The sequence below is a fragment of the Cygnus olor genome, chromosome 4, assembly GCF_009769625.2.
Source record: "Cygnus olor isolate bCygOlo1 chromosome 4, bCygOlo1.pri.v2, whole genome shotgun sequence".
In the NCBI taxonomy this organism is placed as follows: domain Eukaryota; kingdom Metazoa; phylum Chordata; class Aves; order Anseriformes; family Anatidae; genus Cygnus; species Cygnus olor.
In genome coordinates, this window is record NC_049172.1 from 50,732,251 (window position 1) to 50,760,099 (window position 27,849).

At 40.4% G+C, this 27,849-nt stretch overlaps 1 protein-coding gene across 1 annotated transcript in view; it reads left to right on the forward strand.

Moving 5' to 3' along the window:
- Positions 1-357: 357 nt before the first annotated feature.
- Positions 358-27,849, forward strand: part of CORIN (corin, serine peptidase) — a 136,991-nt gene continuing 109,499 nt past the window's right edge. The window contains 3 exon segments of the mRNA XM_040554938.1: positions 358-736; positions 17,058-17,202; positions 22,661-23,113. Of these exon segments, the coding sequence (XP_040410872.1) occupies positions 533-736; positions 17,058-17,202; positions 22,661-23,113 (802 nt within the window). The 5' untranslated portion in view covers positions 358-532.

Here is a 27,849-nt window from a genome sequence, read left to right on the forward strand (position 1 = left end):
AAATGCCCCCTTTAAACTTCACACACGAATGCAAAGTGACGTGACCGAAATCCAAAGGTAAAGCAGTAGACAGCTGGAAAAGAAGCTGGAGAAGAGCTAGGGGGAAGCGTTTGCCTTGAAGTGCGTGTCTCTGTGTGTACATGAGCGGTACAGGTGCAGCTCCCGGGGGGGAAGGAGCGGGCTGCGGGTTCCTCGTTTTGGGACAGGAAGGCTGGGGAAGGGACATTTTGTCCCTTTTGTTTATTGGGGTCGAGGCGAGGGGCGAGCTCGGCGGCCTCCCGGCCCGGCTCGGGCTGCTCTCACCACCTGAAGGTTGTCCTGAGAGGGGCCGGGGGGGGGACACACACCGTGCCCACAGCCCCCCGGGGAGGGCTCGTAGGGGCGATACGTGCCCCGCGGGCTGTCCCCCGGCTTGTCCCCAAGGGGTAGAGCCTTTGTGTGGGAAAGGGGTGGGGATGCGGCGGCTTTCTCGCCGAGGTTTGTTATTATTGGGCGGAGGAGGCGGGAGGGGGCAGGGGGCCGAGCAGACAAAATGCGGAGCCCCCCCACCCCGAGCCCGGCAAGTGTGTGTGTGTGTGTGTGTTGTGTGCGGCTGAGGAAGGGAAGCGCAGGGGGCAGGAGAAAGTGGAGAAGCCCCATCAGCAGCAGCAGGAGCCCCGGCATGCTCTCCATGCAACAGTTTCCTGCCCTGCCGGCGGAGGAGGAGCGCTACCGGCAGGTCCTCGCCGGCAGCCGGGTAAGACGAGCCCCCGGGGGCGCTCCCCTACCGCGGGGACCGGGGGAGGGCAGGAGGGGAAGCCGGGGGGGTCGGGGAGCTGAGGAGAGCGGGGAAGGGGCGAGCCCCGCTGCCAGCGCAGCGCTGTGCCGCAGCGAGGGGAAGGGGCAGCGCTGGGAGCCAGGCACGGTGCCGGTGGCGGTGCCACCCCGCAGGACAGCCGGCGACAGGTGACAGCCTGCTGCTGCCCGCTCCGGTGCAGGGGTGCAGGGGCCGTGCGAGAGGAGGGTTGGGGGCTGGCGGGGTCGCCAGCTCCGTGCCATCACCTCAGCGGAGCCCTCTCGCAAAGGCCGGCGGCGCTGATGCTCCCCTTCGTTCCCTCGGAGCCGGGAGGAGCAGCGCCCAGCCCGGCGGCAACAGGTCCGTTTGGGATCTGCGGCAGCAAAGTTTGGGATCCACATCCGTAAGGACACCCCCCCGACACACACACACACACGCACCCGCCCGCCGCCACCCACGGGTGCGCGGAGAGCTGCGTGAGAGCCGGCACCGGCCGGCCCTCCCGTCCTCCTGCCCCCCAGCAGGTGCCTGCCCCGGCGGGGGTCGTGCTGCCGGAGGCCCGGGAGGTAAGGGGGGGGCGGCTGGTGCCCCCCGGGACGGGACGGGACGGGCTCGGTCCCGCTCCCCGTCCGCCCCCGGCTCCGGAGCCGGCTGCGCTGTGACCCAGGCGGTGCGGCAGCGGTGTTTAAAAGTTTCTGCATGCGGCAGTGGAGCTCAGCGGTAGCGTTTCTCCACTTGATTCAGAGTCCTTGAATGCATTTCGTGGCAGACGATTAATTAATTAACTTTTTTTTTTTTTAATAAATATATTAGCAGTCTGGCTGAGGTGGTGAAACTCGCGAAATCGTGTATCCAGAGCTTTTAATGCGTTCGTGGGGTCTCTCGGGAAGGCTTAACTTTCAGCAGTAAAAATATGGGAATGGATTTTTCCATATGGCTGCTTACATCCTTCCCGTGTTCCTAAAAGATGGACCATTAACGTACAATCAATTGTCATTCTTAGTTTGGTTTTTGTAATGTTTTCCTTAGTTTGAGGTCCCGTTGTACACCTCTCAGGTAGTGTGACTTTTGGGGTATAGGCACCACTGAAGGAATATATCAGGGAGGTCACCTAAACACCTGTAAAGTTGTTTAGGCTACAAAGAGTCATGGACCCATTGTGCTTAATTTGTGGCTGGAAAAGTTGGTGGCATTGCCTGGATGTCTAGACAAGCAAGTTCTGTAGGAAGCTGTATGCTCCTCTGGTGGACAGGAGAGTCCCAAACACTGTCCAAAACTTAGAAAGAAAATGCTTGCGATTGTTTTCCCCTTCCCCTGCAGCCATTAATGGGGGTACCCCCACAGCCTGGCTCTCCTGCCTGGAGGGAAGTGATGAAGCTGAGTCCTTCAGCCTCACTCATCATCTTCACTCCACACGCATTTTTAGTGAAACCAACTCTTGGTTGGCTTCACTACCCCAACTCTTGGTTGGCTTCACCACCCCAACTCTTGATGAGGGGGTGGTGAGCCAGGCTGCACAGCTCAGTCTTGTAGATTAGAGGAATCTTCTTGTGCTCTATTGGTATCTGATCGGCCCATCAGGGCAAAACATTGTTTTCCTTAGTCTTTTGGAGCCTGGAACTATAAAGTGTTAAAGAAAGCATTTACTTCCCCTCCAAACGTCTTTGTTGGCACTCTGCTGTGTGCCTGTGGTAGATAACTTGAGCATGTAGCGAATCAAAAGCATAAAATAGTTTCAAATGCGTCACAATTGGAGGCGTTCTATAAAACATGCAATGCATACCGGGCAGTTTAATACATCTGTATTGTTTAGCTGTTACTTATATATGATTTCTGCAGATACAAATGAAAGCCAGGACTGTAAACTGTGCCAGTAATTATTTAAAAATGCAGACTTACTTGAATGTAGGAGCTTTTTATTTTTTTGCTAAGCTGATATAGATGTTTAGGTCTTAGCACCCTGCTCCCTCGAGGAACATTAGCGTCCTGCCGTTATACTGTCTACGTATTGCCAGACACATAATTTCTTCTCATTTGCATGGCCAAGAGAGGGGTGCTTTTAGGAGCTGAGGTGGATAAACACCCCGACAACTCATTTACCAGCTGGGGAAGGGGCCTTCGCAGGGAAGGAGGGATAGGCAAGGTAATGTCAGGGGCATTAGACCTGCTAAGGAGTCCCAGCAACTCCTGCTCCCCCCACCTCTCAGACTTGCTAACCAACAAACGCTGAGCTCTAAACAAGCCCTTTGTACCCAAGCAGAAGCCCGTGCTGCCATCGGTGTGGCCATGGCCTGTGGGGCTCTCAGAGTTGTTGCCGCGCTAAGGCCCAGCTGCAGCAGGGTCAGGCCATCCCAGTACAGCAGGCACAATACAGGCACCGAGGCACTTCCTTAAGAGATGCAGCTGTGACCCCGACCAGAATCAGGAGGCCATAGACATCAGATCTTCTGCTTTCAGGCTGAACAACATGAGCTGTGAGGCACTTACGCACAATGGCTCTAAAAGATGGCAACCACTGTGACATTGTGTGGGAAGAGCTGAATCCTGTCAGCGTGTCAGGTATCGCTGGCAAACGTTTACAGGGCCAGAGGAACGCCTTGATTCTGAATGTCAGCCGGGGTTTGGCAGGGGTGGGTGTCAGGCCCCTTGCAGCAGGGCAGTCCTACTCATGCACTTGCATACAGCCTAGGCCCTTCCAGCGTTAACAGCTGGCCACCTCCTGATTTTTAACTGCCTTCAGGACAAGGCAGGGGCAGTCTGATTGCAATTTGCAATACTTATGTTTCTACTCTGTTCCAGTTTCTTTCCCTACCAAAAAGAAATGGACCTCATAAATGACAGGCTATGTAAGTACAATTCTCCAGCACCATGGAAAAAAGGCTGATTATATCCCCTTGTGAAGTGACTGGTTGTCAGAGTAAGACACAGAAAGCTTAAATCTTCCTCAAAAAGGTCTTCACACACAGAACAGAAGTGGGGGGGGAGCAGGAGTTTCTCTAAAGGCTGTGTCCAGACAGGTTCCAGCTTGACTACACTCATTCCCTACGTATTTTTAATTCCTAGTTAGGGTAATTTTTTTGTCACGTGAGGCTATGTAGTTCTGCCTGGAACTCTCCAGAGTCCAGGTCTGAATGCCAGGGCACAGCAGTCCTCCTCCACTCGCCAGTGTCTCTAACTGAGGGAATGAATAAGGGTGAGCTGCGTCCTCACCTCCCCATGGGCTGCATGAGGAAAAATGCGAGAAGAGGGAAGGAAGAATGCCTGGGCCTTACCTAGGTTCTCTGCACCCTTGGTGCTTTGGCTGGCCTGGGCTGCGACCTTGTCCCAGGCTGTGTAGGGTGCTGGGCCCAGGCCATGTAGAGTGCTGGGTGACACACCACACCATACCACAGTGCTTGGGGTTTCCCCTCGCCTGGCCATGCCTCTCCTGGCTCGCAGCCCTGGGATGATTCTGATTGCATCCCTTCCCTCTGTCCCCCACCCCTCTATAAATAACTCCTGCTGGGCTGACCTGCCAGATTACCCCGGCAGAGTGGATCCCCTGACCCGGGCTGCTTGCAGTGGAAAGTCTGAATGCAAAAAATACCATAATAAAAATAGTGCAGCTGGGCAGCCCCGCCGGCAGGTCCTAGCGCCGGGGCCCAGTGACTCCCAGTGCCGCACTGACCCTCAGGCACCCTGCCTCGGCCCTGTGGGACATGGAGAACTTTCCCCACCTGCTTTAATACCCTCATCTCTTTAATTTTTTTAATTTTTTTTTTTTCTGTCTCTTTTTTAACTGTCAGAGAGAAACATTTAATTTCTGCTATTCTGTTGTGGAACAGCTAGTTCCCTTCCCAGCGATGCTTTTAATTTCAGCTTGTCTTTCTGATCAGCAAATGTGAAAGAAATAGAGATAATGATTTAATATCCTAAATGTAAAAATAGTAATGAGACAACAATCAAGCAAGGACTCGCTGTTTCAGAAAGAGGCGAGAATCTTGCTGCCTCTGAAGTACTGCATTTGGTTGCAGCTCATGTCTACCTTGAGCAGAAGACTTTCCCTGAAGGGACAGATTCTCCTCAGTTGTGCTTTGAAGCCACTGTAATTTAAAGAGATGCTTGTCATTATTTATTTATGCATATAATTAATATGGTGTTATTTCTGGTAGTTCTACATGCAAAGTCTGAATATTTGGTGGTTAAAAGCAGCAGTAGATACCAGGATGCGTTATTTGACCATTGCTGTGCCTTCTGCTTTGGAGTGTCCGTGTTTCAATCTCCTGGCCTACAGTGCCCATGGGAGCACAGCCTCCTTGGGATATTGTGCTGGGGTGACCTGGGCTCACAGCCAGACACCCAAAAACCCACTTGCCCGCTGCCTCCATTGTCCAGTGAGAAGGGGGAGAAAGTAGGAAGAACAAGAGTGAGAAAGCTCATGGTCAAGATAAAGACTGGGAGATCACTCACCAATTACCATTGTGGGCAAAACAGACTTGTGGAAATTAATTTATTATCAGTTTATATAAATACTTAATTACTGGTTCAGATACTGGGAAACAGAAACAAACAAACAAAAAGATGCAAATGTTAAAACACTTAGAGAAAACACCTCTCCTCCTCCATTCCCCATCTCACCTTCCCTCCAGACTCCTCTCCCACCTTATTACTGCTGCAGGTTTCACTCAGTCCATTCAGTGAGGCAGTGAGAAGCGCATGGGAGGTCTGTGGTCATAACATAGTGGTTTCTCACTGCTGCTCCTTCCTTCCTACTCTTTCCCTTAGCTCCAGCACATCTTCCACAGGCTGCAGGCCCTTCAGGAATATCTGCTCTGCCATGGAGCACCTCAGCCTCCTCTGAACTTGGTATTCACACTGCTGTTTCTCTCTTTTTGATGAGGTAGTGGCCACCTCATCTATAACATCAGCTTGGGAAAGTATGTTCACTCAAAACTGACCTAAGTGGCAGCATTATTCCATGGATGTCTCCTCCCCTGCCCATCTTCCTTGATCCTCAAATTAAGAAGGGATGAACTGAATCCAGCTATCCATCAGTTCCTTTTCACCATCTGTGTCATTGCAGTGGAACCATTGCAGCATCTGCTGCTTTGCGTATTGTGCAGTTTATAATTTTTTCTTTATTAGTGTTGTTGCCAGCATAAGGTAGTTTTCAGCTTGTTGTCCTGTAATGAAAAGAGGCTGAAAACAGATACTGCCAGAGCTACACTGGAGCGATGATGTTTATCTTTTGATGATTCAAGCCCTGCCCCTCTTCACAAATAAAATGTTTCCCACAACAGTAAGCATTCTGTGGGATCCCAGTTTTTGCCTACGTGCTAAATATATGTTTATTGCCTTTTTATTTTTTTTTTTAAGAGAAGACACAAATTGAGGAAATTTTCAAATCTTTTCCTCATAGAATGGTGCACAGCTCCTATAAACTTGTGGGAAAGAAGACTGTCAGGTTGCATCATTGCAGGTGCTCCTGCAAGCTACTGCTCTTTCTGAATTTCAAGGCTCACCTTTTCTCAGAAAAGAATAATTTTTTATATTGGACATTTAAGTCATCTTCACCCAATCTTTAGAGGAAAGGAAGTGAGGGTAGATACAAGTATCGTTCTTCAGGAATGCATCAGACTGCATTTATTCCAATTCATGTTTCATAGCTAAGAGAGAGTTCAAGCTTGACTCTCAGTGGATGGTGCTCGTGCTTTGGGACTGGCTGGTCAGTCATTGTCAACATGTTTTTCCCTTCCTCTGTTCCTCAAAGCTGCAACACTTTGTTCTGCAATATATAGGACCTAGGGTTTTAAAAGCTAATGTCCTAATCTTTTTGATACCAAAGAGATTTAACTTATCGGTCATTTAACAGTAGTAGCAATTGCCCAGATTGGCATTGCTCTTCAGCTCAGATTGCTCCTAGTTTCAAGCCAGCCTATACTGTAACTTCAATAGTACTGACAGTTACTTGGAAGCATCTCAGACTCAGGCAGCATTTCTAGGAGGCAAGACTTTCATTTTTTTTCCCTTTCTGCTCCTGAATTAAGCAGTAAAAAAATGAATCACTTACTTGCTCCTTGCATTGTTCTTCTCCTTAGGCTTCAGAAAACAGTCAGGGCATTCTCTTGGAAATAAGCCCACTGAGGAGCTTTGCATCCCAGGTCTCTCAGACCTGCAGCGCTGTATTCATGTAACACATGGTGTATATGTGTAAAGTACAGTGATATCTTCTCTGGAATTCTCTAGTCCAATGGTGTGACATGGACAGTTGTCCATTGCTCCTGCTTCCAGTGCCACACTTTTTGCTGGGCGGATTATTTCTTCTCTGTTAGAGTGGTCACAGAACCAGAACCAGTAGGATGTGGAGATTATAGATGCAGAACATGCTAGCAGTTGACAGGCTTTCCCCAGCATTTTCCCATTTTCAGGAAGAAATACAGGCAGCTGAGCCCACCTTGCCTTAGTAGCCTGTGCTGAGATACAGGTTACTGTTTGGAAGATGTTAGTTCTGTGCACGTATGAATACTGTATGAATGGATAATATATCTGAAAGAGTATTGGAAACAGTAGAGTGTGTAGCTATCTTTCCTTTTTTTTTTTTTTCTTTTTCCTTGCTAGTTGTTTTGTGGCAACTGTGTAACAAAAGAATTCAGTAGTAAATGCCTTTTTTCAAGCATAGGTGTGTTCCTGCTCAGCCATTTTAAAGGTGTAAGTTTAAGTAATTCATACTGAATGAAGACAAGGCTGGAAAAGAAGTGTCAAATGATGGCTGAATGTGCTTAGAAGTTATTAGCAATTATCCTTTTCCTTACGAAGCAAGAGTATATGGAATAGTGTTGCTAGCGGCCTGGAAAGGCTAGGAACCCAGATAGTTTTGATCTGCTTTTGCCTCATCTTAGATAGGATTATTATGTGACTCCTGTAGATTTCCAAAGAAAATGCGAATGGGAGGAAAAATGGTATGTATTCTAGGGATGACATTAAACCGAATAGTCCTAGCCATAAATACAGTAGAATGTTTCTCTTTTGACAAAATAATTCACCAGATTGTTATCGATTCAGTGACTTAGATGGAAGTTTTTATTCCATAAATCCTTTATCTTTGATTCTATATGAAAGCCATAGCCCAAAGCTTACACCAACGTAAGTGCCTTGTTAACCCACTTAATCTTGAGTTTTCAGTTTCAGTTTATTGTTTTGTAATTTAGACAATAACAAATAGTTTTAATCCCTAGTCATCTCTTTGGTTATTTCTGTCAAGATACTGTGGTAATTTCAGAAAACATCCTTCTCTTTCTGTATTTTCCCCACAATGAAGCAAAATGTTCAAAGGTGAACATGTTTCTGAACAAAGTGGCATCCCATTGAAAAATGACTGAGTCACCTCTACATTTATACATAGTAGATTATCGACCTTTGAGACATTGTGTGATTCCATTTTCATCTTTGTGAAGAGGACAAATAAGTATCTAGCTACAATGAACAGATGATGCTTTGCTTTGACTCTAAACCATGTCCTTCCTTTGATTAACGCTGCTGCTCTTATCTTTGGTCCAAGAGTCAATATCTTTCTATTCACTATTTGGAAAAAAGTCAGTAGTGTAAAGTTAACTTTACTCATTAAAATCTAAAATTTTAATTTCTTCAAAACAGAAGTTTAAAGTGTGAGAATAACTTATACATTTTAGAGAAAAAATGAATAAGAAATACATGGAACATAAGGAGACAAATGCTTTGAAGAAAATTCCTGCCATCTCTCTACCTTGTGTCCCAGCTTAGTGTCCAATTAAAATCAGATCACTGAAAGCTTATGATTTAAGTAGGTTAAGTAATTGTATAATGAGCAACAGGCATGGTAGATATATCACATACTGGTCTCCTTCAAGTTCAGAAGTCTGAACCTACTGATCAGGTATTAATAGGAAAAAAAAAAAAAAGAGGTGTGTCCACTAATGAGGTCTAGTTGTCTTTTTCGGGATGGGGTGTCTGGCAGGTTTTCAATGCAGGCAGTGATTAATCGCTGAATGTGAGCCACAGGGCAGACAGGGTTTCTTTTTGCCCCTTTCTAGTTTTCCAGGCTTGAAAACTGCTTTCAGGAGAAGGTTTTCCTCTAACAGTATCCCTCTACACCCTGATTTTTTTTTCCAGAAACTTTTTATTCGCACAATTTAGGCCATTAAGATTTTTTTCTTTTCTTTTCTCATGGCTTCCATTTTTGCTTTCTGGTGCTAATGGCTCTTGTGCACCTACTTATTGAATTCTCAGCAAAACAAGAACCTGAAAGCAGTATTGTCAGCTTCTCCACTGCCCATTGAATCGTGATTTTCAGCAAGGTTATGGCTTTCCATTGCTGCTCTACTTGCTTAGCAAGACACTATGCAGTGAACATGTAGGTATCCAGGAAGGCATTAAGGTGGTCTCTGTGTGTGTTCAGAAAAACAACATGCCATTGTTTAAACCTTCACATGGGTAATCTCTGGAAGCCCTAGGAACCTGAAAATGAATAAATCCCAAAGCATAAATTCTGCATTAATTAAAGATTAATTTTGCTGTTGCCTGCTGAGGTAGGCTGAATGGATATTCATGTTTTGGTATTGAGAAATACCAGATAATGCTAACCATACTCTGGTTCTTAAAATGAATGTCTTCTGCTTTAGTTTTTAGAAATCTTTGATATCCTCCATATGTTTACTGAATCTTGCTTTGGTTGTGTGGCATGGCAACATCACACATCTTTGCCACCAGCTGTTATTAATAAAGAAGTGAGAGCTTGGAACTGTAGTTTGCTGTAAGCTCAGCTGTTTCTTAATTTTAATATCCCTGAAAATTCAACAGTTCCATTGTAAACATGGGAAACATCCATTGTAGTTGCAAGTTTATATCAGTGAAATTTATAAACAATTGTAAGTATGTGCAATATATAAATATGTACCACAAAGTGGAGTCGTTACTCAGCAGCACTTCTTTTGAAAAATGAAGGGATTCAAAGGCATTACTATTGTAGAGGCGATACTACTATTCTCTGGTAGTGATAAATACCCTTTATTCTCTCCTCTAATTCATATTTTGAAGCAGGATTGGTACTGACTTTATATGATGGCTAAATGGTGTGTCTAATTCTTGTTTTAAACGAGGCAGAAGGCAGTTATTGGTATCAAGCTAATCCAAAAAAAAAAAATAAATCCATGGAATCCCCCCAAAAATCCTTTCTTTTCCACCTCCTCTGCTTTCCAAGAGAATGTGTAATCATGTGTAATCAAGAACCAAGGACAGTATTTTGCATGTGAATACTTTTCTGATTTCTAAATCAAATCTTCTCAGGGAGACCAATTATTATATTATTTATTTAGATTTATTTCAGTATCAAACAGGTGCTTTTTAAAGTGCCTTTGTAGTCCACTACGCTGACCCTATAGAACGCAGGAGTCTTCCCACCCCGAAAATATATGAAATGGGAATAAACTCCTCCGAGCTACAGCTCTCCTGCTGCAGTGCTTATGTCTGAGTGACCAACTCATTTCCACCTCCATCAAAGCCTTCAGAAAGGGAAGAATGAGTTGTGAAAGAGATGGTGTACCAGGAGCTGGCTTTCTTTTAAAATGAGCGTGCGCTGTAAGACAGTGACTTGGACACCACTGGCAGCATGGTGGTCATCAGTTTTCCTGGATAAAAACTCAGATCTGGATCTTTGTGTTGGTGTCTCTGTTAGCTCTTAGTGCCTGAACTGGACAGTTCAAGGCAAGGGTAGGTTTGTCTAAGGAGCCTTCAGTCACGTTGTTTGAACTGCACTGCAGGCATACTACAAAGGAGAAGCTTGGCAGACACAAGTGCAGGGTATCAAGCACACAGATACTGGAACACCATTGTTACGTTTGGATTTGTCTCAGTAAACTTACCCCTGGATATTTCTTGAACTGAAGCTGGAGCAGCACCAGATCTGTGTTGTCACCGAGCAGGGTGAGACATACTGGAATGTCACCTTGTCTTTTCTGAGCTTCTCATGCACATCTCACAGATTTCTTAATTCCAAAGTTGTCTCAGTGGCTGAAAAACTGCTGAAGTTATATGTCAGGAATAAAGGATCCCAAAGTTGTGCTCCAGAAATGAAAGAAAAATACCACATCAATTTTGTTTATCAGTGATGTCTGGTGATGCCCACTTTGGATTTTTACTGTGCTGTCTCATGCTGGGTTAATAACAGCTTCAAAGGTCTCCTGAACAGCACAAGTGACCAGTGGGTCTCTGTGGTAGTCTGAAGTGCAAACAATCACCTTACTTCACACCTTGTGTCTTCTGTAAGAACCATCTCTGACACATGATCATCTCTCCTAACTTTAAGTGAAAATGTAAGTTGGGGAGATTAAAGGTGCTTCAGGTTTTTGCTTCAGCCAAAAGAATCCAGCTGGACATAGCATCTAGCACCAACTAAACATTTATTTCGGAAGGATGTTCCCGGCTTTATATGACAGCTCCTCTACTTAAATAGTCTGTCTTTCAGATTGGTGTGATGACTCAGTATGTTTATATTCCAGTGGTTAGCACAAGGGTAAGTCAGAGTATTTTATTTCATGGATGGGAAAGGAGGCCTGATCATCTCAATGAACTCTGAATGAATTACGTCAGCAATTTGTAATTTGTCTGAGGCTATGGCATTTCCTGGGAGAAGTTACAGGATTGCAGTGAACTTGAACTACCAAAAAACCTGAAGCAATTCATTGTGCAGATAACAATTCATGTGACAACAACATGCTTCTGATGTTTGCTGCCTTGCTGTATGAAAAAATTTTTTGTTTGTTTGTGTGTTTCCTTTTTTTCTTCCCTAAACCACACCATTTCCTTTTAGAATAACTATGACACTTTTGTTCTTAAATTAGTGGTGTGCTCTCAAGTCTGAGTATTGTGTTTGCAGGCAAAGTTGCTTAATAGCCAATTTCTGTTGCTTCCTTAAGATCCATTCTTTAGTTGGTCCATTTCAGCTTGGCACTCTGATTCCTCTAACATTTTCAATGGAAGATTATGCAAAACCAGTGACTTTTGTTCTCAGTGACTTTTTGCCCATTCCTGTTTTTAGCGTGTGACTTTTCCTCGTCCTTTGGATGATTTATCTTACACTTTCTACTTGTTACATTGACCGTTAAAGCATGGCATTACATTTTTTGGATGGAATAGTTGTCAAACACAAGTGCATTGCTGACTCCCAGATTTTCGTGTGAACAGGACAGCACTGATACAGAAATGTAGAATACTTGCAGCTTTTGTTACTCACTCCCAGGCTTTTGAATATTGTGAGTAGGTTAAAAGAGGATCTAAGAACAAGTAAGTTTAAATTTATTTTTATATGCTACCATGTATTTAAACACTGACACTTCACATGTTCAGTTTTTGCTCCGTGACAGTGAGAATTGGAACCATATTCCCTTGCATGGAAGGGAAAGCTGTCATCGCGGACACAGTCATGTGAGTCCCATATCTAGAGCTTTAAGACAAATATCATGACAGTTGATAAAATCACAAAAGGTGCCAGCAGTGCACTGGAATAGGAACAATATCAAAGATATGTAAAGAACTGCAGATAGTTCATGTTTGGAAAATATGTTAGATTATGAAAACTATGTGCTATCCAGCTTGGCTGGATTCCCCAATGGCACTGTGACTTTTACAAGGCCACCTGTTTACTGTCCCCTAGTGACATTCTGCATGTCATGGTTGTACTCCTTTCTTGTCTTCTTTCCACTGCTTTCCAGTATAAATACTGCGTAGTACTTTGGTGCATGGCTTGCTCAAGATATTTTGATGTTTGGGACCCAGCAGTTGTCTTCCATGTTTCTTTGTAGAGACCCAGCATGCTCTATCAGACGATACTGGCCATAGCCTGTTAGCCCTAGTGGTATTTCCTTACAGGGAGATCATTTGTTAGGTTTGCGATGAGAACAGCAGGACATATATATGTCACATGCTTACACCACGATTAAGGTTGTTTTATAGTCTAATAGCTTAGATAATTTTGGGGTCTAAAAGGAAAATTGCATGCTACCACGGGCTTTTCATCCATAAATCTTAATGTAATTTGTTATTTCTGGGCCTTCATATCACAAGCATGTTATTGAAATGACACCCATAAGATTTTATTTATTTATTTTTTTTCCCCCCACAACTTGCAGAAGACAAGCTGTGAATTTTGGTCCAATGAATTGTTAGTCTTTCAGTAGTCAGACAGGACTGTACTTTTTTTCCCCCATCTATTTTTTGCCTCTGTGGACTCAGAAAATCAAGTGTGAGCAGTCTGATACAGCAGTCCTAAATAAGAGTAGGATTTTCTCAAAAATCTGAACTGAAATTACCTCAGAGTTACGTCATGGTGTATTTCCTTTATTGAAATCAATACTTACAGAACAGCATTTGGGTATTAAGTAGCAGTTAATAGTGTTTCACCAGAGACAGAATGTTTTGGCTGTCATAAGAAATTATCTGATCTTTTTAAGCACCCAGTATTCTGACTGTTTAATACAAAAACTGATTGTATTAAAAGCAAATGACTTGTTGCCTCAAAAACCAGACACTGACCTTTCCTACCTACAGTGTACACAGCATTTAACTGAAAAAAAAGTCTTTTTCGAATCAAGCTGTCTAACATCAGTGGTAGGAAGGGAACTCGTACCAGTATTCTTCAGGAACTGAGGATATGTTTTCGTCCAGATAAATCTATTCTATGCCCAAACCTCTAGTATTTAGGATTGGTTTATTTCTGTCTGTCCTCAAGGATTCTGCTTCTAAGTCTTCTTGCCCTTCCTTTGGAAAGAGATAAAAATGTATATGTAGAAAATACTTCAGTTTTGTGTACTTAGAGAATGACTCAGAATATAGACTACCGAGAGAGTTGAGGGAGATGTTTCTTTTCTTGGAGGCCTAAAGTGGGCCAAATGAATAAGCATGTAGCACAAAATGAATAAGCATGTTTCCTTCTACAGTCCCGTTTTCCTCTGACAGTTCTGTTATTTATGACTGGTTTTGGATTCATAGTCCCTTAGGGATATTACTCTTTTGAAGTCTTTCTTTGCTGGGGATCGCAAGTTTCAATTTTTTAATGAAATTAGAAGCGCGCCCTTCTTTTCTTACTTCTTACTGATCTAAAAATGGGCTACCAGGAAGATACAAAGTGCTAGACTAGAAGAACTGGGAGGACAAAGCATGTCTGAAGTTTTTCCAGACACCATTGGCATACTGTAGCACTTAAAAGTGGTGCATGTGTTCTTTTTGTATTGTAATATTTGGTGGCAAGAGGAAAAGAAACAGTATCAGGGAATATGTAAAAGTTGGTATAATGTATTTATATTTATATCTAGGACTTTTCATTAAATTCTCATTGATGACATAGGAGCCATTAACATTTTTTTTTCATATTCACCACAGAAATTGATGGAAAAAAAACTCATATAGATGTTCAAGTGATGGAAAATTAGCATTTATTAAGGCTATGCTTGCTGAGTCACCGATGATGATTTTAAATATGTTTAGTGTTTTTCATGATATCTTTTCCTGTAGAAGGGAAAAATATGACATGCTGTTTAGTTGCCTGTAAATATTTACTTTGCTGTTATACCAAACAAGCAATTCAGGGTGTTTAGAGAAGGATGTCTTTCCCAATCTAACATTCTTTTCTTGAGCAGTCACTGAAAGCAAATTTGGATACAACAGATTCCTTTTAAATCTTTGGTAATAAGTTGCCAATGCAAAGACTGGGATTTTTTGTTACTTTTAGGTGTTGATAAGAAGGTAAATATTTGAGGTCCTTCTTTATTATAAACATCTGATTAAAGTATCTACTATTCACAGTGCCAACAGACTTAAAATAAATTCCTCACAAAAACAGGAATGAAAAAGCAAGGTATTTCAGAAGCTTACTGGTTTGTGTAGTGATGGTCCTGCTCCCCATTACCTGGTGCAGCAGAACCATGCTCTTTTTCACAGAATATCACGACTTGAAGGGATAGTGTGCTCTGATTCATGAGGAGTCTACGTTCAGATGTTCAGATGGCTGTGGTACTCTACTGAGTTGTAGATCTAATTTTTGGGCTGAACAGGGGATTGAACTCAACAGCACCATTTCCTGAGGGAGCACTGTAACCACTGTACTGTCAGAAAAGGCAATTTAATGTCATTTTCTCTTTTTTTTTTTTTTTGGCCATGCTTTCATAAGTAGTTGAAAGTTGAAGTTACAGCAGCTGTGTTTTGGGAGAGCTGTGTTCACAACAGAGCTGTGTTATTCCTATGCTACCTGCACTCAGACCTCCCAAAGGGATCTAATATAGACTGAGCAAAACAAGGTTATGGGATTCAGTGAAGGTGGCTGCTAAGCTGCTATGCTCCATCATGACCAGAAGCAATACTTGAGGCAGACTTCGAAGAGTTTAATATTTTAAAATGTAAGCAAGTGTGGACTTCAAGATGTCATGTTGTCAAGTAAGGGTTGTCTGTTACTTGGAGTTAGGTTTCTGAAACTGAAACTCACCCAAAAACTCACCCAATTTTTTTTTTTTTTATTTTTTTTTTGTGTGCCTGGGTATTTGAAGTGTTAGTTGCAAGTAAAGGTGGAAATTTAGCTGACATATCCCAAAATCTTGAATTGCAGCATTTGCCACTTCTGAATAAGGTGTGAAGAAAAAACGCTTGAGACAAGCAGTTGGCTCTCTCAGCATTCTTTGTATTTTCCTTATGGTGGAAAACGGTGATGATTTGATTACAGACCTTGCCAACTCACCCAGGCTGTACCTTATGAGCAGACAAAGTGACCCTGAGCTGGCCGTTTCAGATGTTCAGAGAACGCTACCATCTTTAAGCTGACCATCAACCTACATCCTGTAGTAGGACAGTGTTGAGACTGAATCACCACAATAGAAGGCACAGTGGTTATGAAGTGAGATACTGCTCATATCTCACACCATGCTGGCACCATACCTGTTTTCAGTGCTACCTGGTCTTTAAACAGTGCAAGTTTTCACAGTCAAGGGAGTAAAATAGGCAGTGAGATTAGGCAGGAATAAATCTAGTCTCTAGTTCCTTAAGAAGCAGTCCAGTTTTCATTCGTGCTAGTCACTCTGGTAACCTGTTCCTCACAGAAAAACACTTAGAACAGAACCAATCAAAGGGTTAACATGCAGAGACTGCCATTTACAAGACTACCGATGAATGTGATAGACGTCCACCTCTTGATGATCTTCAGAAAGAGTCTGTCAGCATAATGGATGCATTTACACTCTTGTGTCCTGTCCCGATCAACTTCAATGTGACTGATTTTCCTGACGAAGAGGCTAAACTGTTATTTGTAGGCTTTAACTCATGACTCATCCTTTTGGAAGACTTTGTCCGGAGTTAATTGTTCTATTTTGCCTTACTATAGGGAAAATGTTAATTATTTTTAGTTAATTTTGATTAAAAAAGAATTAATTAATAACTATCATTATTAACTTCATAATGACAGTTTCAATTTTGCTATTAAATATATATTCGGAATTTTGTTTTTGTTTTGTTTTTATTTAAAGAATATGATATGTTTCTAATATATGAAATTATAGCCTTAATAGAGTTATGTTTTTAATTTTTTTTTTCCCCCAAGACTACTGTATATATTTTGATTATTTTTATTATATATACCTGTTTAGCCTTTGGCAGAAGTTTGCGCAACTCAGCTGAAATCAGAAAATTATTTTTCTTTATTATTGCATATTCCATTTGTAGAACAGAAAACACTACTTGTAAACACCACTGAATACTGTGATAAGTTAAAGCTTTGTAAAGTACTCGAAAATAAACATTATTGTAAATAATAAGTGGAATGCTCCTTGTCACTGTTATTGTCACTTAAAACAAAGGTTATAATAATTTCTTGGTTCCTTTTTTTTAAAAAAAAGAACAGGGAGCTTTTTATATAATTGGTAAATGATTATTTTTAATTAGAAAATAAGATGTATTTAGCCTTACTACTGAAGTGTATTATGTATTTTACTTTTTTTTTTTTTTTTTCAAATGCAATACCTATCCGACTTCTAGTTCATCAGGTAAAAGGTTTGGAAATTTCAGTGAAATTGTAGGTTTGTGGATGTTGGATGAACTAAAATTAATGGTATGATTGCACTAGGCTGTCCACCAAAAAGGAAGATTATATACGACTTTTCGGTAAGAATTTAAAACAATTTGTACATTTAAATAATCTAGCTGTTTTGTGAAATGGGTGGGACTGCCCTTGAAAACATAGGATTTATTAACTGACACTGGAATGATAAAACTGTGCTCTTTTGTTTTTCAGGTCTTAGGAGCAGATGAGGATAATATGGGGGATGGTTGCTCTCAAAAACTGGCTTCTGCCAAGTTCCTTCGACTTTTGCTCCTAATACTAATTCCATGCATCTGTGCCCTTATCCTTTTGCTGGTTATTCTGCTTACCTTTGTAGGTGAGTGCTAACAGAGTAAATTGGCCTGTTTTCAATTAATGCATTTCTGTCTCAATTTTAGTCTCCTTTTCAAGTGCTAATGTGGACATTAAAGATGTATCTTAGCACATCTACCTAACAATCTAAACTGCCTAGTGAAATAATAATGTTTGTTTCAGAGAAATAAATATGATATTTGGATTTATATATTTAAAATTTATTTATGTAACAAATAAATTTATGTAACAATTCTTTTTCTGAATTTCTGAAGGTAGATTTTTGATGATCTGACTACCTTGAATAGATAGCATGTAGATGGTTTTCGGCAGTCGTTTTAAAACTATAAAATATATTTATGTTAGACATTCAGATAACTGTCAGTGGAATAGAATATTTGTACCTTTATGTCACACATTGATGTGTAAATCTGTTTTTTATTTTCAGGTGAAGGTTAATTTTATAAGTATCGACAAATCTTTCTGAACAGTCTACAAAATATTACTGTTCAACTAAGGAAAATACGTTTCTTTCTACTAAGTATGAAATATATATCAATGCAAAACCCCAAGTATGCTTTGTGGAAACTTGTTGCAGAAATATTAGAATTTACATGGCTTAGTCTGTTAACTCTGTGTCTGTTACAGAATTAACGAGCTAATAATTTATTACCAATAAAACTTTAAGAAGCCTTCCTTTTATTGCCACTACAGAGAAGCTGACATGTCTCGTCATTAAATCTCTTCAACTACAACATGAGAAAGGCAGTAACGCTGGGTTAAAACATAAAATTTTTTTTGAAAAAAAAAAGTAAAAAAAATGATTGTTTTGCTTTCAATGCTGAGAGGATGTGGCATTTTTACTTCAGTTTTTGGTAAAGAAAATATTTTCTTGTTGTGCTTCCTTGAGTAATTCAGGAGCACATCTTTAACAACTGTGGTAATGTGTGTGTATCTTTATATATATATATGGATATATATATATATATAAAAATCTATATTTCCCTTTAAAACCCCCAGCTTACATACCATACAACCAAACAGCAAGCACAGGAAGGAAACAAACATGTTTCATTAGCACCTTCACTTCTGTCAAAACCAAGACAACTTAAATCTATTTTCTCAATTCAGTCTGTAAAGTATTTGCAATAATATGTTGTAGACCTGTTCTTTTCATTTAACTTAGGTTAGGCAAGTCAAAATAACAAAGCTAATGAATGCTATGATTGACAACTGAGTCTTGGGATGTATCTTTAAATTGAGAACAGGCTGTAGTGGACTAAGACTAGTAAGTCTAGCAATTAGGAAATATGACGCCATTCAATTTACTTTCCTTATGTTTATCATTCCATTTGTATCCTTCACATCCTCTGCCCTAGATTTTCATTCTTTGGTCAGAAAGCAGATAAAAAAGCAGGTGTATTTGTCAGATCTACTCATTCTCCTCCTCTGAGGCATGTGTCGACATAATACTCATTAAAATGTATGAAATCCTCTGGGGAAATGGGACTTGTTCTGATTCTACTTACACAGCAAAAATCAGGACTATCGTCTATTAGGTCAATGTAATTACTGTGGGGTGAAGAATAAGACTTGGTGTTATTACTCATGTCTAAAACTGGCAAAGCTCCCTTAAACATATCTTAAATTTTCATGATTACAATTTACTATTCTTCACTTTCAGTTTTCAGCTTCTGCTTGATGTGCATTGATAGCCTAGAAACAAATATATTTGATGTCAGTAATTAAATGAACAAATTCTATGGATGTCTTTAAAATGTGTGTAAAATAATGTATTCAGTTCTATTTATTGAGAACACATTATATCCAGAATAGTAGTTCATATTCACTTCAGATCAGTAATAAATTAATGCTGTTAACACTCTGATATTGGTATGATGATTTACAGTGTAAGAAATGAGTTGATGGTACTGACTGACTCACAAATTACCCTCTCTATAGGAAATTATCATCTTATCACCAAATGGAGGAGCTAAGTTCTGTGGTTGTCATTCTAGTATGTTTCACTGCTGATTAAGTCACAAATAGAGAGCTCCAAGTATTAAAACATAAATAGAGAGCTTCCAGAAAAAGAGTCTCCAGGGAGACCTTATTGCAGCCTTTGAATACTGAAAGAGGGCTTAGAAAGATGGAGAGAGACTTTTACAAGGTACTGGTAGGGCAAGGGGTAACAGTTCTAAACTGAAAGAGAGGGTAGATTTTGATTAGATATAAGGAAGAAATTCTTCACTCAGAGGGTGGTGATGCACTGTAACAGGTTGTCCAGAGAAGCTGTGGATGCCCCGTCCCTGGCAGTGCTCAAGGCCAGGCTGGATGGGGCTTTGGGAAACCTGGTCTAGGGGAAGATGTCCCTGTCCGTGGCAGGGGATTGGACTAGATGGCCCTTAAGGTCCCTTCCAACCCAAGCCATTCTGTGATTCTATGATTCTCTGGTTATCAGCGATGTGCCAATGCCTTCAGAGTGCACAGATTCATAGGGCAAACCCTGCAGAGGAAATCTCAGTGGGTATGTGCTGGCTAGTTACAGCAGTGATGCATCATTCTATTCTGTGTAACTGCCTAATCCATTACACATGCTTTGGTAGGCTGCTTTGCTCTGTTTGGTTAGCTTTTTAAACAAATGTGGTCTTCTTGGGATTTCCTGCTGTGAACTACTAGAAATCACTCACAGTGAACTGCCAAAATCTCACTTTAGTAGTCTGAACAGTGTGACTTATTCCTTAGATCTTTTAACTGTCCATTTCAGATCTTTAAATAAAACATTAATTCCCCAATAGTGAAGAGCAACTGGAAGGTGATCAGTAAGACTCTTGGCAAGGCATCGCTTTGAACCAAATGAATCTTAAGCCAGTTCCTTGGTTTTGTACCATGCACAATGAGATCCATCATGCTGTATATTCTCGTCATCTGGACATGTCCAGCTGCAGCTGAAAACACAATTCCAAAATGGTTACAGCTATTTCTCAACTAATTAGCTATCTAGGCTATGAATTACTATCTTCAGCTCTGTATTGAAATTTAAATAGTTCCTGCAGGACTTTTGATGCTGCAAAAAAATCTCTCGTAAATTAAATTTAAGATTGAAGATGTACAATATTATTTAAGGGGGAAAAGGACTATAATCAATGAAAATACAAGCCTAACTCAGAAAGAGAGTGGAGACTATACCCTGGAATTAATTTTCTGAATTCTCTACTCTGTGGACTAGGAGGATGAGAGGATAGGAGGAAAGGGGGAGAACAAAGTGCCTCAGGAAGGTGATCCAAAAACATCACATGCTATCTGGAAACAGAGTTGTCATCTAGAGCTGGCCAGCAGTGAAAGCCAAGCAGAGGGTTATGCCTACCTCTCTCAAGAGCATATGCAGCAGAGCCCAAGCAACTGCAACTAGCTGGTTGGAACAGAGCCTAGAGCCATCTCCTAATATTACCTAAGAGCATTATTTAAAAGAACACTGCTACACTTAGTCTTTTAAAGCTTCCTAATAGTGATGGTGCCTGCCAACACATAGTAAAACAGTGGCTGGAGCACACATCTAGAAGGTGGAAAAGCTGGATTCTTCAAACTTCTTCAGCCTTAAAATGTTTGTTTGGAAACCTGTAAAGTTAAGGTAAAACTTAAAGATCTGAGAAAACAGAAACACAAAATTTACATGTACCCAGATTCCATAAGCCTCCCTACTGGTAATATCAACTTCTTGTTTCCCCTCTCTTCCCGTGCTGTCTGTAAAGGTTATTTTGTAGGCAAAAGGTCTTAAAAGAAATTTAATGATACTCATTGTCAGCTGAGATACAATTGGGAAGGTCTGTTGTCTGGAAGAGGTTCATTATGTGGTCCCCCTGTCAAGAAAAAGAAGGGGAGTTGTTATCACTAGGAAACTGAAAATAGAACAAAAATGTTATTGTTGGAAAGATGGGTTGAAGAAGCAAACAGGCATCTGGAGATCTCAGTGGAAGAAATAAATGACCTTATGGGTAGCGACAGCTATTGTTCTAGTTCCAGAAAGAGAATGAAATAAGGCTGAGTGGGGATAGGATAGAATCCAGTGGGTAACATGCATATTTTCCTTAACAGTATTTATTGGTCCACTGTGTTAAACAACAGAAAAAAAATGTTTAAGCTTCTTTCAAGCTTTTACCTGACTTGTAATGTATTTCCTACTATTCTGCTGAATGATTTATAAATAGCTAATCATTTTTACTTCAATCATTATTCATAGCTCTTTGGGACTGACATTTTTCAGGCTTTTTCTATTTTTATGTCGAGTGGAGAAGACAGTAGCTGAGGGAGGAGGACAGAGAATGAGATTAAAAAAAAACACCCTCAAGTTCCTGAGTTAAGGTTATTCTTGAGTTAAGGAAAAAGTACACACTTTTCCAAGGGAGGAAAAGAAGTTAAAATTAACTTTTTGAAAGCTACAGCAAAAATGACTGAAGTTTGAAACTTGAAACAAAGTAGGTTTCCCACTCACAGAGATTCAAAGCTCTATTTGGAAACACAGGATCCAAGTAAAGCTACATATGAGTGAGCACGATTTCTGTGCATGCTTAGTTACAATTCCTAAGATTTTAGCAAATCATATTACTGTTGGTCCCCATTGTGAAGTCAAAGCACGTTCAGTCTTCTCATTTGGCCTGACCAGAGGACTCAAGAAAGAGATATCGCTGCTGAAATAATTTGTGGGTGGGAGATTTTCTGATGCTTCTGTAAAATACCCACAGCATACTCCTCCAAATCCCAATGAATTATGCACATTTGCTGGTAGAGAAACAGAAACTTTCACATACATAGATATAAAGTTCCCTTGGGTTCTGCTAGTGAAAGTCAGACACCAAGTTTTACTCACAGTCAGTGGCAATTGAGCCAAAACAACCCAGTATGGATAAACAAGTACATGGTAAATCTCAAAGGGTAGCTGTTTCATTGAACCCCTTACAAGTTTAACTTTCTAGTTCCAGTTGCCACAGTTAGATGTTACTCAATGAAAAAGGAAAATTCTTCCTTTTCTACTCTCCTGGTTCCCTTTTCTTTTTACATATTAAACTTCCCAACCCCAAATCTTTTCAGACAGTAACTGGAATTAGGGTCTTCTGGCATTGTTAGTTATTTGCAGCTGTGATTAATAAAGATTCCTTCCTGTCCAGTCATTGAATTTCACACTGAGTGAGCTGGTTCAATCTAGCTGCAAAGTGGATGAAGGGGTGAGGAGAGGGATTCTGTAAGAGCAGGAGGTAGGGGTTCAGGATATCTTAGTGGGTGCAGGCTGTGCGTGGTGCCTGGAGCTGGCAGAGCCAAGGTGCTGGCTAAGTGCGGTCATGAGACTGGGCATTTTGGTAAATGCAGTAATCAAACTGAAAATGAAGTTCGGTAGAGGTGGTAGTGGGTGTTGTTTGTACTCAAGAGTCAACTGTACCAACGAGCTAATATAATTCTTTTTTATATTTTTTTTCCCTTTCTTCCAGGGGTGTTAGAAAAAACTTGCTTTTATTCAAATGGGAGTGAGGTCCTCACAGTTAATGGTGACATTGAAACATCTGACATTCTTTTGCCAAACATGGTTGAAAACAGTTCCACGACTAATCCCAAAGTAGATCTCAGCACATGGACTCCCACCTGGACCACCACACCTTTATCCCACACTGGCCAAATGAACAAGAACTCAAATATATTTAGAGAGACTTTCCAGGAAAACTCATTTGTCCCTACATCTCAAGCCTCAGTCCTCAATCCTGATCCTACAAATGATGCTGCTTTGGCAGAGGGCTCTGAATATAGCACCCAGCTGTTTGCCACTGCAGAGGAAGAGACTTCGTGGTCCATAGATGCATCCTTCAACATCACAGAGAGGATGACCACTCTGCCTGTATTAAGCCCTACCTATCCATCTGTGCCACAAAAAGTGGATCAGAAAAAAAGTAAGTTTATATTTTTTTTAGTTTTATAGTTATGACTCAAAAGTACAGAACACACTGCTGGCTGCTTCCTCATGAGTTCCCATGAGTTCTGAGGGATTAGTGTTTTTTTTGATAATTTATTTTGTCTTGCACATTCCATGTTGCAAGCAATCAGTATCTTATCAGAACATTTGATTGACCCCATTGAGGAAGATGCACTAAGTTCTTTCAGGTATGAATGCTTACAGTACATTCTTCAAATCATGCATGCTTACCAAGTCTGAAAATTAATTATTGCAGACTGTATTCAGTTTGTAGATTGAATTTTCTATGTTCTGTTAAAATTATATATGTGGTAAGTACCTTCTTGAACTGGGGATATAATTACAGTTAAAACATTTTCTATGTTAATGGATAAATTGTTCTCTAATTTGAAGTTGTTTCTCCATGCAGCGATAAAATTCAATTTCTGAGGACTATAATCAAAATGTCAAAAAGAACAATAATGATTAACTGTGATCAGTTTTCATTGGTCTGACTATACAAGGAGGCGCATTTCATTAGTGCCATGGTAATTTTATTGATTCATCATGCCAGTGGTATTGAAAGGTTTCTTTGTATTGTTTTGCTAACACATGGAACACTAGGGTGACATATTAAAATGAATTTGTTTCTCTTTAACTACATATCATTCTTTTGCTGTTGGTCTCATGAGAGCATGGAGCAAAACTTATTCCAGGAGTTATAGGGAGAACTGAAATACATACAAAGAGATAGACTGTGACCTGAAAGTGGCACACTCTATTAACTGTATATTTGAAATTTCTATGAAATGAAGAGATGGTGTCTGACAGAGGTGATCACTTCAGCCATTGAATTATGCATTGTTTTGTGGAGAATCTCTGTGTCATTCCTCTCTTGGATTACATGCTTAGTTAAATACTAAAACCTGATATTAGTTGCCTACCTAATGAATCTATTACTCAGGTGTGAGTGATCAAATTGATGGTAGGTCACAAGTTTTTTGCTCTGCTGTTTTCTTCTAATGCATTCTGCCTTCAAGAGGTTGTCCCTTGCTTCATTCATACCCCCCTCCACCCCACCCTGAAGCAGGTAAAAGTAAGGAAAGAGCTCTGTTACGCTCTTTCTTGTTCTTTCTGGAGTGAAGTGAAAGAGGAAAACCTTTGATTTTTTTTTTTAATTTATTTTTTATTTATTTTTAACTTGTAACGTGGAACAGAATCCTTGTGAGGCCATTTCAGTGATAACTTATTTTCTTATTCACAAATTAGCCCTCAAAAATAATAACTTATTGTGAATCAATGTTTTGTTATTTTGTTCTTTCTGTCTCCAACACTGTAGTGATTCTGTAGCCATTTGAATGGTCCAGGCTGTCTGTACATTCAGTTTGCTACGTGATTTTCTTAAATTGGCTGGTATCTTGTTTTTTCTCCTCACACCCCAAACTCAGAACAAATGCATGTAAATGCACACTTGTATCCCCTCAGTGATTCATTTATTTACCTTATGTGGTAACTTGGCTAGTTATCACTGTGCTGAGGAACAGCTCAGAAGCACAGCGTGCTACGCTATAGATATTTCCAACTCTTAGTGTTTTCAATGATTATGACTGTAAAAGATACCTTGAAGTTATTAGCCTGTTGGTTAATGTTGAGCAGAACTATGGGGCCTGTTTTTCTTCACTTGAACTTTTTTGACGTGTGCTGTGGGGTCAAATTGTTTCTTTTCTGGAAGATGATGTCTTTGTATTGCAGTCTTAGTAACTAGGTAGTTACGGTGTAGATGTGCTTTTTTTATTTATATTTACGTGGAAGTTGCCTTAAAACTGTGTGTGCATGTGTAGATATATAAATATAAATTCAGTATGCATATATATACATTCAGTCTGTATATATATATATAAATTCTGTGTGTATATATATGTGTGTGTGTATATATATATATGTATATTTGGGGGGTCTAGAAGAATTTGTACTCAGAATAACTATGTATTCCCATACTTGTCCAAGGCACTGAGGTCTAGAAATCAGGAGACTGTGATGAGTACACAGGGCTTCTCACTGTCTCACTCTTGTACTGTCCTTTGCAAATTCTCTTTACACTTCTCCTTGGTCTCTTTAATCTCTCCTTTCCCACTAAGCTTTGCTTCCTGGAGAGAATTCTAAGGTAACAGAAAACTTATTTTGATGTCCAAAGGAGTTCTTGTGTATTCTGTCGTGGAGGGAGATGGGGAAAAAACAGGACCAGAGATATAAAATAATTTTTTGCATAGTGAGGCTGGAATAGTCTTTTGGAGTACAAAGGATTTTTTGAGATAAGTAAAACTTACTGACTATGTGGGAATGGTGTTAGCAGATCAAAATAAATCTCTCTTGCTTTGTGTCTTGATCCAGTTGTCACCATTAGAACATGCCAAAAGACAAGTAAAATAAGGCTAACATACAGAGACACCTCAACATTATATGGTAGCAGATTCCAGTGACCTGTAGTGAGTCCTGATGAACGTTCTTCCATTAATTGATGTAATCACTTTTGGACCAATGTAAAATAGAGGTCTGAATTTCTTAGGCACAACTCATAAGAAAATTAATCTCCAAATGAAGTGTGGGGCTGATGTTCCACAGTCATCAACACACACTAGCAGATCATCCATCAGTACAGGTTTCATCTGGTTCAAATGTGGGCAGGTGAGTGCACTTATTTCTGATGATTTAGTAAGAGAGCATAACTTGGACTTTATGCTCATTTTATGTAGGGTGTTGGAAGGCAAATGATAGGTCATACAGCATAGAGACCACCGGTGTAAAAGCAGCCAGACAAAATTCTCTGAGCACATATGAAATGGCAGTAAAGTGGCGGTAATATTTTTGTTTTGCTGTTGGTATCATTAGCACTGGATTTGTTTTAAAGTTGAACTGCAGCTTCAGTTAAAGGCATTAGAAAACATTAATAAGAGAAATGATAAACATTGTGACCATATGGTATTCACTCAAGACATATTTAAAGTAACACAAATATGACATTCCTGAGTTTTTAACAGAAGAGGAATGAAATTTCCCACATATGACATCAGTTATGTTAAAAGTCCTTGAAGCATAAAGAGGTGCTTTGTCAGAAATCCTAGTAAAGAATAAGTTAGTAGGTAAGTGGGAATGCATGGTACAATAAGGAAGAGACAAAGAAGTTTCTTTTCCTTTTGCAAGAGGAAGCAATGGCTCACAAGTCTACTAGAAAGTTCTCTGAAGGAGTCAGTGACATTGCTGGTTAATGCAGCATATTTGTTCTTTAACTTCACTGAGAAGTCTTAAAGAGAACTGTCTGACAAACTAATTGCCCATTAAAAGATGGCGAAATATATGAATTGATGGTTAGGTTCCACAATGAAGCTTGCCAGTGGAGTCTCACAGGGTTTTCTGTGAATGTAGTGTTTACACTACATTAAAAACAAAAACAAAAACAAAACAAAACAAGAAAAACAATCTGGGAAAGTAGTGAACAGTCAGGTAACAACATTTCTGCTACTGCAGAATTACCTGTCTGAAATGAATATCTGGAAATCATGTAAAGGTCTCATAGTAGAGAGAGAAAGTGATAAAATGTTTAGAAATATTTATGTCAATACGTGAAAAAGAATGCTGGAGAGTGGGGAACAACCCTAACCCCATATAATACAGCAGTGCATTTTCACCTAGCTTTGCAGCCAAAAAAAAAACCAACCAACAAACAAGACAAAACAAACAACAACAAAAACATTTGCTGTAGACAGCACTCTGTCTTGGTGATGGTTAAAAAGGCCACTCTGAGTGTTAGGTGTTGTCATAAGACTGCAGAGAACAAAAGAGAAAATCTCATTACATCAGCGTATAAGTTCAGAAAGGTAATAGTAGAATTGGCAAAGGCAAATAGCAGGCAACCAGACCAGTAGAGGTATAGAATAGCTTAGATGTGAGGAAACACTAAGTTTGAAGCAGACACGCTTTTCTTCCTGGAAAACAGGTGGCTAAGGGCTAAGTGGTTATAGTAGATGACCATACAATTTTGAGTGGCCTGGAGATGAACAGGCAGCAGTTACTGTTTTTCAGTCTGTAAGTAGGTGCCCAGTGTTTTTTGGTTGTCAGACTTAAACAAATGAGACAGGGACATCTTCACAGAAAACATAGCTACATCATGGAACTGATTGCCACAGGATGATGAAAAAAGCAGAAAGTATGAAAATGCTTGGAAAACTTCATGATGGGTTGGTCTGTTGCAGGCTTTTAAACACAGCAGCCCAGTTTCAGCCCCTGACTGAAGAAGTCTCAAGACTTTAAGTTGCCAGAAGTTGTTACACTTGCAGTTGTTCCTTATTTGCTCTAAATTCTTACAATTTTTCTTGTGGCCCCTCATGTGTTACCTCTCTGTTGGAAACAAAGTGAAGGAATACATTTTTCCTGTTGAGTGATTTGAGTTTGTGTAAGTTCAGATTTAAAAGTGTTGTTTTGAAGGCATGGCCCATGGTCTTAAGTCACTAGGATGGTTCATTGGAGAGTTTCCTGATAGCAAAAACATCAGGAAGGGAGTTTTAGGTGAACCACAAGGTTCAGTAGTGTGTATTCATGGAATTTGAGGTATATGCGATAATATTTTGTTCATCTGTCAATCAATGCACAACAGGAAAAGGACCATATACTAGATAGTCATTATCTTAAAGAAAGGATGTTTTTCCAAGATAAATATCAGTACAATTTTATCAGTAC